At 35.6% G+C, this 13,675-nt stretch overlaps 1 protein-coding gene across 1 annotated transcript in view; it reads left to right on the plus strand.

Annotated features, from left to right (window-relative positions):
- The window catches only part of HMCN1 (hemicentin 1), a 442,964-nt gene that overhangs the window by 148,216 nt on the left and 281,073 nt on the right, over positions 1 to 13,675 (plus strand). The window contains exons 5-9 of the mRNA XM_004688154.2: positions 341 to 512; positions 2,178 to 2,284; positions 10,878 to 10,998; positions 11,915 to 12,178; positions 13,379 to 13,523. Coding sequence (XP_004688211.1) covers positions 341 to 512; positions 2,178 to 2,284; positions 10,878 to 10,998; positions 11,915 to 12,178; positions 13,379 to 13,523 — 809 coding nt within the window. The remainder of the gene's footprint in view (positions 1 to 340; positions 513 to 2,177; positions 2,285 to 10,877; positions 10,999 to 11,914; positions 12,179 to 13,378; positions 13,524 to 13,675) is intronic.

The following is a 13,675-nucleotide window of genomic DNA, read 5'->3' on the forward strand; positions in this document are numbered from 1 at the left end:
TGATAGTACATATTTTTGTAGGCTCTTTGAGAAATATAAAATTGTAAGATCTCTACATGTTTCATGTTTCTGTTTTTTTTGACACTTATTTCATTCTGAATATATTATCATAAAATAGAAAACTTGAAATTTGAGGATGGGTTGAATCAGCATTTTGTTTTGAATCAACTATAATAACTGTAAGCAAAGGTTTGTCTTTGCTGTGAAGGAAATAAACCTCACATCATTTCAGAAAATGCCTAGCTCATGTGATTACCAAGATCAACTAGAAGTCGTAGAGGTATTGGAACTAGGACTGTAAGTGCTGTCTGGGGTTACTTATACTCTTTTTCTTTTCTAGGTGTTAAAATGGGTAGAAGAAGCAGTGCAGGCCTCCAAAGTCCACCTTTTATCCACAGACCATTTGGAACAGGCTGTCAACACCTGGAAAATTCCTTTTGATCCCAGCCTAAAAGAAGTGACTGTGTCTCTGAGTGGCCCTTCTCCAATGATTGAAATTCGTAATCCTTTAGGTGAGATATGGGAAATGTCATATAATGAAATAAAATAAATATACTGGAGAGTTTTTTTGCATGCTGACTTGTGTCAAATTAATGCTAATTTCATAAATAAATTCATTCTTGATCATAAGTATTGTTAAATAAACATGAAATTCCAAAAGGTAAAATTCCTGTAATTTAAGCAAATCAAAGTTAATATCTTAATTGTAGTAAAATATCCAAAAGAAAATACATTTAAAATGAATATGAAATTATTTTTTCTACAAATGAGAAAATATTTCAAAGTAACTTATTTAAAATTCAGAATTTTATATTATTTCAAAATGAAAGAACTCCTCTAAGATAACTGTTTTTATTATTTTATCATTACCTTGACAAGGTTTAATTTTGCAGTTTTGTGTATAGCAAACTATACACATATTAGAATATTTTTTCAATTTACTCAGCTTCCCTAATTACCTGTGATTAGTATAAAGTTTGACCTCATTCCATTGCTGGTTGAATATTACAATAAAGTTTACAGTAAAGGCATTACATTATGAAACAGAAACCTCATTTCCCTAATTCTTCATTTTTAAATTATTTTGCCTATTGATGTTTGTGAAATAAGTTTTTTCATTGTGGTTTTAGTGTGTTGCTTTTTTTTTTTTCCTATTTATGTATGAATATCTGTGACTGGAGAGGGTTATTCATTTTAATTTAATTTCTGTCTTAGATAAAAAGACTTAAAAGAAACAGAATATGAATTTGTCCTCAAATACTACAAATGTAGTAGCAATTGGATTAAAATCTATAAAACAAAGAAAGCCTATATTTTAAGACATCTACAAATTTGTACGTGGATTTACCTGTTGAGGTAACATTCTACTAACATCCCTCTTCAGGAACTTTGTATTTTTCACAAATTGAACACTGAAAAGTACCTGTGCCCACTGCATTATATTATTGACATTAATATTTATGTTTAAAGTGTCATTACAGTGAATATAAAGCCCTTGATATAAGCATTATATTCTTATAGTTGATTTGCATAGATAATTACAGAAGTAGTCAATAGGACAGAAGAGTTAATAAGACAGAGAATAACTGTATGGCTTAACTCTGTGTTTGCTTTTTTTTGTCTCAAGTTCCAACTCTTGAATACTTTGGAGAAATCTCAGATCAGTAGGAGTTGATATCATGCTATTACCGTAGGCTGCCTCCTTTAATTATTCGTTAGTCAATTAGAACCTTGTGTGCTTCATGGAGAATCAGTTAAGGTTTGCACTGTGCAAAGATGTGCTCAAGGCTCTCATGCTAGAGATACCTTGAGAGATCTCGCAGATGACCTTTATTATTTATTCTGAGGTACAGTTTTTGCCATCTATTCAACTGAAATGTCTCTAGTGACTACATGTAACTTCTCGGTAGCCCTAACCTAGGTTGGTTTTGGAAATATGACTATAGTCTGCCAAGTTTATTCTCATCTTAAGATTCAATCAGCATAATAAATGGGGATCTGTTACTACAGTTCCAATGCCAGAAACTCTAAAGTGAAGTATGCATTAGAGATAAATAAAATGTCTTGAGATACAGGAACAAATGTTCATCAGGCAAAATTTATACTGGAAATGTACACAGCTAATACACATAGCTTAAAGATAGATTATGCATGTTTCCTTTATGTCTGTCTTTCAGGGAAGCTGATAAAAAAGGGATTTGGCCTGAATGAGCTATTAAACATCCATAACTCTGCCAAGGTGGTGAATGTTAAAGAGCCGGAGGCTGGAATGTGGACAGTGAAGGTACTGTTATTTTACAAAGTCTGTTTATTATTTTTACACTGGCATGTTTTATAAAGTGTACACAATAATTTATTTATCTCCCCTGGCTAACATGGAAAGTGCTTTTTTTCCTTCCAGATGATATTTATTGAAATCAAGTAGGTTTTATATCTTTAAGCCTGCTCCGGGTCTGTAGGTTCAAACCTCTACAGAGTGCTTTCACACCCTCGCACCTGCTGTGCCCCAACATTCCTCCACCATGCTTCACGGCGTCCCTCCCAGCCCTACTCCCACTCTACCAACCTCCCCCTGCGATTGCCTCAGTTTTGTAGCCAGATATGACAGTTTATTATTGGTTTGGTTTTGATAGGCTATGTTATATTTCTGTATATTCCACAACTGGAGAGTGTTTTTACCAATGCCAATATACATAGTACATTCATAGGTGGTGTTTTGATCACATGAATGTAGGAGCAGCATATTTTTATGAGCATGAAAATCACTGACACTTCATGATACACTTACAATTCTCCAATCATTTTCATATTGTCTAATCTCTGCATTGATTGGATTACTCACCTTCTGCCTTCAAAACATCAGAGATCGAGTCAGTAGAAAATAATGGTTAGGGGTTTGTTGTGGAAGAACTGAGTTGAATATCAGTGTCAGTACCAAAAAGTGATGGTGTCTTGGATCCATAGCTTCTCTGGGCCTTGCTTTACTCCTCTGTAATACAGGGAGGGCAGTAGCAGTCCTACCTCATACAACTGGGCTGAGAATTACATAAGGATGACACAAGTGCAACTCATTACATAGGTCCTGTTATAAAGTAAGCATTCGTTCAAGTACTGTTGGCTATTGTCGCTTGGTGACTGCAGTCATTGTTTTCTTTAACATCAAATGGTATTTGTATCCTAGAATTACACACAGTCGTATGTATTCACTTTAAGAAGGCATAGTTTGGGCCCTCCCTGGTGGTGCAACGGGTTAGGATGCAGCACTGCAAGCTGGCAACAGCTACTTCAGTGTGAGTTCCATCCCTGGCCCGGGAGGTGACCCACATGGCGTGGCAGACCTCTCCTGACCCACCTGCTGCTCCCCTCAGCAGTGTACTTTATCGATCTGCCTGTTCTGTTCCCCACTCTGTCTCTGGTGAATCCTCTCACCACCCCTGCACCTCTGGCTTGTACCCCATTGCTGTATGCATAAATAAATAAATCTTAAAAAGAAAAAAACACATTGGCCCTCCCTGGTGGCGCAGCGGGTTAAAGCACAGCACTGAGAATCTAAAGCCGCTTCCGCATGAGTTCGATTCCCGCCTGCCCCGGAGGAGACCACATGGCGTGGCAGACCTCTCCTGACCCGCCCGCTGCTCCCCTCAGCAGTGTACTTCGTCGATCTGCCTGTTCTGCTCCTCACTCTGTCTCTGGTGAGGCCTCTCACCGCCCCTGAGCCTCTGGCCTGTACCCCAGTTCTGTATGCACAAATAAATAAACCTTAAAAAAATAAAAAAGAAAAAAAAAGAAAAAACACTTTAAAAAAGGCATAATATTTTGAAAATATGGAAGAAAGAACATATTTTTAAAATTAAGGTTACCATACAACTGGGCATTAGTTCTACTGTAAAATATATGTAGTGATGCTGAGTGACATGCCCACATTTTTCAGATTTTTCAGTGTATTCTGGCCTGTTTCCCACTCCTGTATCTGCATGTCTGTGTCTGAGGTTTTTTTTTTTTTCCCAGAACAGAAGAAGGCTGTTTTTCAGGAAAATTGCACCTCTCAGCAGAAGTCGTCCTCCCTTGTAGGAATAAGCTCTAGTTGTCCACAGTGGAAGCAGGCTTACCAGCACCTTCCACTGGCAATGTTCCCTTTCCTGTTAACATCCCTGCACCTCTCAGATAAACAAAACTAGAATCCTCAAACGAAGATACTCAATGCATTTTTACTCTTCCTTGTTTCAATAAACATAGGATCAATTGCCTCATACTCAAATTACAGCGCTTTAGTGAAAGTGAACAGGGTGTTATGCCATAGACGTTCAAGGCTGCATTTGTCCATGCCAGGTTTTGTTTTTTAAAAAAATACCTGTGTTGGGTGATTGGGTGATGGGAAGCCCACAGGGATTACAACTGAGATGGAAAAAGGCACAAAATGATGTAAAAATAAACTATTACATTATTAAAAAAAAAATACCTGTGCTACGTTTCCCAATTTAGAGTGAAAATTTCCATTGTTAACTCCATTCTAATCTTTGAAAATCAGTGCTTTATTCTCAGAATTCTAATCCCTCATAGGGAAAATAAAAACAATACGAGATTATTTTCAATGCCATTCTGTGATTTAATATTTGTTATGAAGTAGTTGAGTCCATTTTACAGGTGATTTGGATTATTCCCAGGGCATTTCCTCCAGTAAACTCTTGCCTAGAAGAGGGTTATTGCAGGTCTGTTGTTTTACCTTGTGGCCTAACACATCTCTTCAGTCATCTATTCAATAAACATTTATGTAGTGTCTGCTCTTGGCCATGTTCCCTGATATTTCATGGGCACTAATCCCATTTTAATTGATAATTAGAACAGAGAAGCACTGAGGATTAGTTAGTGAGGAGGGAGATCATAAAATGATGAAGTGGTAGGAACTGTGTTGACAAGTCTCTAAGCTCAGTCTCTTGTAATTAATAAAACAATAAGGATACACAGTACCTATTATTATATCATCTTAATTTATATCTAGTCCTCACCCCAGAAGCCTCTGGTTCTGATGTTACACCATTTCTAGAGTACAATTAGTGGTAATTAAACAAAAGATTAAACATTGCAAAGCAATTTAAAAAAGAAGCTTATGTTTCTTGTATATAAATAATAAAACTATGTATCAGATTGATGCAAAAAAATGAACTGAAGTACTGACATAAATAGTCTTTCTGACTTTGGATCTCCTTTTTGGATGACTAATGAAATGTGGTATTTTACATGTGTGCTTTCTCAAGAAGAGAAATGTCTGAGATTAGACAGCATATCCCTGGTACTATCTTCTGCACACTTTGCTATCTGAAAAATGTCTAGCGTATCAGCAGAATTAATAATGGCTTTTGAATGTTTCACATAACAGTTTTTATCAAAAGTATGGAGAGAAGTTTATTATTTAACCTTAGCATGGTATTAAATGACCAGCCTAGTGAGCCTCAACCAGTCGTCCTGATTATTTCCCAACAGTAGTCTTTACTCTCTGGTCAGATATAACATTATACTTTCTTAAGCCCTCACTTCCCATCACCTAGTCCCATCTCTCTCTCAAGCTATTCCTTATTCCTTGTAATTTCTTCCTTTATATATCAGACTCATGAATATACCCTAAAGTTCCATCCCTCAAGACTTTTCCACCTAAAACACTATTTTTTCCCTCTTGACTTCCTATGACATTTCTTCTGCATGTTTCTTTTGATTTCTTTAGTCATATTTACATTTGTGTAGGTTTTCTTTTCCTGTTTTACTATATATTTTCTCACTAGTATGTGCCACAATGCCTGGGAAAGAACCATATAAATACCCACAAATGAAAACAAATACCTTTATTCTAATGACTCCCAGGGATCAGTCTGAGGAATTGGTTTGGTTGGCCTACGGTTGATGGACAGAACACTTTAGTCTGTGCATTGTGTAAAATGTCATTAACTATAAGCGTGGTGATTTCTTCTCCTCTATCATTACTCTCTGTTAGCACTTCCACAAAACATAGAAAATGAGTCAGTTCATGTGTGCAGTTCACATAAATGACTCAAGCATTTTAGATTACCTCTCAGGCAAGCATCTGAAGTGATGTGAATATAACTCTAAACCACATACCCAGTATTGTAAACCCAATATTGCCACCAAAATATTCTATTTTTTTAAAAAGGAAGTAAGTGAAAATAATGTAATATTTTATTGAAAACAAAAGTGGACTTTATTTTATGCCCCTAAATTTCCAGGTATAGGGAAGTTACAAGTTTTGGATGTGATTTATGAGTCAATATAAATTTCCCACCTGATGTCTGTATACTTCTAGGAGTATTTAAACATAACCACAGAAACTCCCAGACTATGTTTTGTCCTTTGCTCTTTAAAGGACACTCCTTGCAAAGACATTAAGTAATTGTAAGCACCCATTGGGTTTAGGCGGTATAAACTTTTTCTATTAGTCTAGGATTATCAGTGTGATCTTGGAATTTAATACATCCCTTGAGGTACGTTTCCATTAAATAAATGTGGATAAACTGTTCTTTTATAAATTCCCAAAGAGAGAAAGTAGTGTACCCAGCTACAAGAGCATATTGAGATTATAAGATGTAGGTATATTTTGCATTTAGGCAGTATGCTAGTTGCCAGAACCTACTAATGCATTTTCTACAGGATAAGGATATTTTAGAGATCATACTGAAGTAGAAAAAGCTACTTGCATCATGGAGTGTCATAATTAAGCAAAAATGTTATCTACAAAGGACCACACAAGAAGATTATTGAGCTGGTGACTCCATTGAATAAACCTGTAGACTATGGCAGGTGTGTTTTTTAAATGGATTAAGCAGAGTATTAATTCAAGTTTTGGTTCAATGGAATGCTTTATAGTAAATTTTCTTGGAGAATTTCCCAGTTACTTTGGTCTGCCAATATCAGATTGTCAGCCAAATGGAATGTTTCCTTTAAAAAAAAAAAAGTATGCACTCTTTTTTATATATAAATGTGTGTATGTTTGAAAGTACATTTGAACTAATTCATTCTATATTTTGAGTTCATTTTTCCTTATATTTCTCTAAACATGTAACACCTAATAAAAAGATAAGTATTTTTATATCTATGTGTCTGGCACAATGCTTAGGCCACAGTGTATTCCAAATAAGTATTTGATTGAAACTATCATGTTGTTTAATTTGTAAAGAATGGTGTGTTATTTAAGAGCAAATACTTGGAAAAGAACTGGGAGTCAATTTTAATTCATTATTCACTACCTGATATCTTTCTGGCCTCGAGGAAATTACCAAACATCCTCAGGTCTGCAAAATATGAGGAAAAATAATACCTACCTAACATTGTCATGATTTAATTAAGTGCTGGTAAAGTGCTTAAACAGTTTTTGATGTGTGAATGATAAAACTAATTAAATGCATTATTCTGTTGAAAATTTGTCAATAGTTAAACTCAATAATTAAACTCTATTAATGCAGAAACACAGTTTCTTCTTTTATTTTGGGTTTATTTATTATTTTATAAAACATTTAGTCAAGGAAAGTTAGCTCTATAAATCACATTTTAATTCAATTTATAACAGGTCAGACTTCACATTTAGTATTAGGTGTTATTCTAACTTTCCATTCTGCACCAATGCTACAGGTCCAGTAGGGTGACAGAATGTTTTTTACATAGGCGCTCAGGCACTAAACTGATGGAGATGCCACCAAACTTTAGAAGGCATGGCCTCTTCAGGTACTTCAGTGGGGGAGAACATTGGGGAGTGCACACTGAATAAAAATGAAGGAATTTGTGTCACTTCTGAGGTAAAACAGACATTTCCATGAGTAGTAGACACACTTTACACTTTTGGAACTTCTTGGCCAAAAATATTCATTACTTTAATGGTGTGCTAGAGTTAGCTCTAAAAGGCTTGTGGAATGTCATATATTCACTTTCTCTTCCCAATTCTGTGTTCATTGACTTCATATTGGGAGCTTGACATTAGTCATCATGTTAGTACTTAAACCAGGAGAATTGGCAAATACCAACAATAGAGCCTATTTTTTCTTTCAGAAAGAGGTTTACCAACACTCCACCAGCTTGACTCCTCCTCAGTGAAAGCATATTGAGAATGGAAAATGATGAGCTGGAGAATATTATTGTCTACTGTGTCATGGGTCCAAATGAACCCAGAGATTTAGTTATTTTAAAATTCTATGCAAAGATAAGATTAGGTACTATGTAAAGAGTATTGAACTTGGGAAAATTGCTCTTTAACTCCCTGTTTACCCTGGGCAAGTTATCATTTCTTTGAACCTCAGTATCTTCATGGTGCTATAAAATTATCTTTAGATGTAATAGAATTTTGTGAGATAATAAGTGAACAGGTTTAGCACAATCCTTCTAGAAAAATTCAATGAATTGTTGATGAATCTGGCTTTAACTAATCCTAAGGGAATCTAAGAAAAAGCACAAACATTAGAATTTTGAATCAATTTATTAAACCTACAAGTATTAAGTACATATTGTGTGATATTTTGTAGGTGATGGATATAACATAGTTATTGCTTTATGGGGCTTTTGATAGATAGAAATATGTACTGACGTTCATTCTTGAACTGAGTGGATCCATCTGCAATAGTGTTAATCAGAAAATTATCAGGAGCAAATAAGTTTCCTTGGAGCTCTCCATGGTGCTTGCTTCAGGGTGCTTCTGCCTGTCCCTTTTCCTCAATACATGTAGAAATTCAGAAACCTAGAAACTCTGATCCACTCTATTCCTCCTTTTCTCTTATGGTATTGTGAATCAAGAATACCTATTTATAGTTTCAGGATGTCAGTAGGTATGTGATATGATTTCATCTTTGCCTCTGTTCTGTTCATTGAGCAGCAGCCTGTATCTTACTCAATCATGCCCTTCCACTACTTGACCAACATGAAATTCTAGCTCTGAGTAGTTTTGTATCTCAATGTGAACTTTAAAAAATTGTAGGCCGTCCCTTGTGGCGCAACAGGTTAAAGCACAGCACTGAGAAGCTGAGGCCACTTCCGCATGAGTTCAATACCTGTCTGCCCCAGAGGTGACCACATGGCGTAGCAGATCTCTCCTAACCTGCCCGCTGCTCCCCTCAGCAGTGTACTTCGTCGATCTGCCTGTTCTGCTCCCCATTCTGTCTCTGGTGAGACCTCTCACCGCCCCTGAGCCTCTGGCCTGTACCCCAGTTCTGTATGTGCAAATAAATAAATCTTTTTAAAAAATTGTATAAGTAAATAGATTTTGAAATACAACTCTCAGAATTTCTAGCCCATACAACCCTGTCCAACGTCTAGAAAATTTCCTGTTATGATTGAAGCCATTATGTTGTTCCCTGCTCCTGTTCCTAACAACAGAAGTCATGAGGTTAGGAAGCTTCTGCAAGGCTGATATGCCTTAAAATATTTTGCCTTAAAAGAGATATACTTGGCCCTCCCTGGTGGCGCAGTGGGTTAAAGCACAGCACTGAGAAGCTAAAGCCACTTCCACATGAGTTCGATTCCCCCCGCCTCAGAGGTGACCACATGGCGTGGCAGACCTCTCCTGACCCGCCCGCTGCTCCCCTCAGCAGTATACTTTGTCGATATGCCTATTCTGCTCCTCACTCGGTCGCTGGTGAAGCCTCTCGCCGCCCCTGAGCCTCTGACCTGTACCCCAGTTCTGTATGAACAAATAAATAAGTCTTTAAAAAAAAAGGAGAGATACTTTTTGGAACTGCTTTTAGGAACCAAAATTTAATTTTACTACAATTGACAGGTTGAATTTGTAGATAAAAAAAGACCAAACTAAAAAAGAAACATTAAAGTAATAATCTCAGACTTAATAATTTTTCTGATGCATAAAAAATATCCTATGATTTCTAAAATTATTTGGAGGAATAGAGAGGAGGGATAAACATCATGACTGAACTTCCCCTGCATTGCTCAGTACAGAATTAGTTTAACTTTTACTTGTCTCACCAGGACTTTTGAGTCATTTAGTTTTTCTCCAGCCTGATCAGGTCCATAATATGAGAATCCAGTGTTTTCTCCCAACATTACTGAGATTTCTGTAAGTTTACTGTCTTATGGTCTCTTTACCTCCTGATTGTGCAGATTTTAATCTTTTGTACTTTGGCAAAGGAAAAAGCTAGCACCTTCACAAATTGCATAGGAAATTCACTAATAATATGTGCCATGAACTTCGTAGCTTTACCTGTATATTTGGGAAAACATCTTGTATTTTTCTTTTTATACCTTGCCTCCATCCTTCTTTCCCCTCCCCATTATGTGTCTGCTTCTCTCCTCTCAAGAGTTTCAACTCTCCCTCTTATGTAGAGAGTAATGGTATAGGCTCACAATTCTTCAGGGGTTTGTTACCTCATGACAATCCCCACCACGGTACCCATAATCCTCAACCATAGATCATCGAGTCCCCTCAAACTTTGCTCACCTCTTACCTCCCTCTCTGGTGGTCTCAATTCCATAGGCATTTCTAGGATTTGTTAATTTATAATGATACACATCTGAATCTTATATGCTGTCATCATGTAGTGTTACTCCAATTTAAAAAGCAAAACAAAGATCCATGAACTCATAGAGTTTTTACAGATTTTCAAGTACATTCACTAGAGAATCATCACCAATATCTTTTACCACTGGGTGTGAAATGTGTTACTGAATTATATTTTAGAACATTCCCCTGGGGTCTATATTATAAAACTTGCATTTAAGATGTAGAAGCAGTCCAATTCATAACACCTGGTTCTGAGTCTGTGTGACTGGATGTCATTGCTAATTAAATGCTGAAGTTTTGTCTCCTGCTGAGTGTTCAGTGTGACAAGCATCCGGATCAGCTGCTGACAGATTTCATCATTGACATGTTTCAGACTTCCAGCAGTGGAAGGCACTCTGTTCGCATCACTGGCCTCAGTACTATTGATTTTCGAGCTGGTTTTTCCCGAAAACCCACCCTGGACTTCAAGAAAACAGTCAGCAGACCAGTGCAAGGTGTGTGTATGCATATTACTTAACTTGGCATAGTGGAAATCTAAGTGCAAAGTATTTTTCAGATTGTGACTATATCATTTTCTAATTTTCAATAAAATTCACAAACATAATATTTGTACTTTAAATGTGATTGAGACCTGATTATGGTTTCTCAAAGTTTATTTCTAAGACCAGTGATAAGGAAATTACTCCAGATCTCCTGAATTGGAATCACACAAGGAAGAGCCCAAGGCTATTGTACCCCAATTAATTCCCAAGCTTACTAAACTTTATAAAACTTCTGACCTAGATCATGAGGCTTTTTCTAATTAACATGTACAAATTGCTTTGTTGTCAAGGTGAAAATGTGGATTGTATATGTGTATATATAACTAAAAGATTAAAGACACTGTGTACCATCGTATGTTTACAGATGCAATTGCTGATTTTTTAAACTTGTTCTTCTTATTCATGCATGAAGATTTATAATTCTTAGCTAAAAAGAAAACTGAATCATACCAGCTCCATTTTTATTGTTTGTTTAGTTTTTTATTACAGTAGTTTCTAAGATAAAAAACAGTAGATCTTTAAAAATACTCATGTCATCAAACACAGCACAATATTCACTTGTCCAATTTTTCTACAATAAGCCTGAGTAAAATAAGTAATTTCTTAGGTTTTATACATTTTTTTTGGATTTGAATTATTCTACAATAAGCATAATTAAAATAGGTCATTACTTAGGTTTTATACATTTTTCTGGATTTGACAGAACAGTCTTATACATGAAAGGATTCTACAGCAGGCCACAATTTGTAGAGAGCATATAGTACTCATTTTATGGTGCCGGTTACCTGTTATTGTAATGTAATTATTTATTTAATCTATAACTTCCAAGTTCATGTACCTGTACATGATGACAGTCTTTCTCTTGTAGGAATACCGACCTACGTGCTGCTGAATACTTCTGGAATTTCCGTTCCAGCCAGAGTAGATCGTCTTGAACTTCTGAGTATCTCAGGCCGTTCTCTTAAGACTATTCCTGTTAAATATTACCCAGATAGAAAACCTTATGGCGTATGGAATATTTCTGACTTCACACCTCCAAATGAAGCTTTCTTTCTCAAAGTAACAGGCTATGATAAAGATGATTACCTCTTCCAGAGAGTATCCAGTGTTTCCTTCTCTAGTATTATCCCTGGTGAGATATCATTTTATTCAACACTGGGATATTGATGGCTTAAGGGAGTAATGGGGTCCTATAAAAAGAATAAACTATAAAGTTACCGAGACATCAGACTGATGAGCATTTACACTTTGAGTAAGGCAACATTTCATAACCATAAACTAGTACATTTAAAGTTTTGTGTTAAAGCTCATTGATTATAGATATGAAATTTTGATTATATCAGCTTAAGAAATGGACTAGGAATATATAGGGCCAATAGTCCACAAAGAAATTCTGGCATATGTGTTTATTATATGACCAAACTATCTCAATGTTTATATATGATTGACAGAAGTCTTATACTTTGTGAATAATAGTTTATTGTAAGCAACAGGTAATGATTCTGCCTTTGATTATTTGTTTAAATATTAAGCAGTTACTTAGAATATATATTCAATATTATGGAGAGATTAGATTACTGGTTAGGAATTATTTAGAGACACAGATAGTATTTTAATTTGTGTATATTTGGGCTAGTTCTCAAGATTGATGACTCACCTGCTAGGATTGCAGTTTGAATGATGAATTGACAAAGTTAGAGAAGGATTGTTTCTTATCTCTTGGAGTTTGCTGAAGGGACAATTGTTTATCATTTTAACATAGGCTTGTGATTTGGGGATACAAAAATTACTCTATAGCTGTTGTTTTTAGTAGTTGTAGAATGAGGACAATAAAGCAAACCTTGATGTTTCCTCATGTACAATATACAGAGTTTATTGGTTTGGCTTTTCAAGTTTAATCCTACAAAAATCTATTCGATTCTTAAAAATCAGTTCCCCACTCGAGAAAACAATTTAAGCACTTGATTCTAGATATGTGGTTTCCTTTCATATATTTACATTTTGGAAATCAGAATGTGTTTTACAATTGATGATGTGTTACAACTTTACTATTTTTTTCTATTGTGGTGGTACAAAAAAACAATGATGTATCCGAAAATTAATGAAATAAAATCTTAATTAATATTCAGTAGATATTTAGTAAAGGGATTATAGTAATATCCACTAATTAACGAACTCTGAACATAAAAAGATTATTTAAATGATGTAAGTGATTTAGATTAATTGAAATGCAGCAAATTTACAGGAATAATTTAAGCAGGAAGCTTTTAAATGGATTAATAAGAAGTACCGATATCATCATGACCTTTTTGCCCATGTTCTTTTTTCCTAGATGCTCCCAAGGTCACAATGCCCAGGAACACCCCAGGATACTACCTGCAGCGGGGCCAGATCCCTTGCTCTGTTGAGAGTCTTTTACCCTTTACGTTGAACTTTGTCAGAAATGGAGCTACCCTTGGAGTAGATCAGTATTTAAAGTGCGTAAATATCTTAGAACATCAAACATCTTGATACTTTTTTTCATTGGAAATTCTCACTTGTTTGCACCATAGTTTTGGAACATGACGGTGAATTATATAGAATTAGATCTGTGTCCTAATGGAGCTTGCACTATTACAGAGGAGCATAA

Source organism: Condylura cristata, unplaced genomic scaffold (genome assembly GCF_000260355.1).
Source record: "Condylura cristata isolate star-nosed mole 26May11 unplaced genomic scaffold, ConCri1.0 scaffold00024, whole genome shotgun sequence".
NCBI lineage: Eukaryota > Metazoa > Chordata > Mammalia > Eulipotyphla > Talpidae > Condylura > Condylura cristata.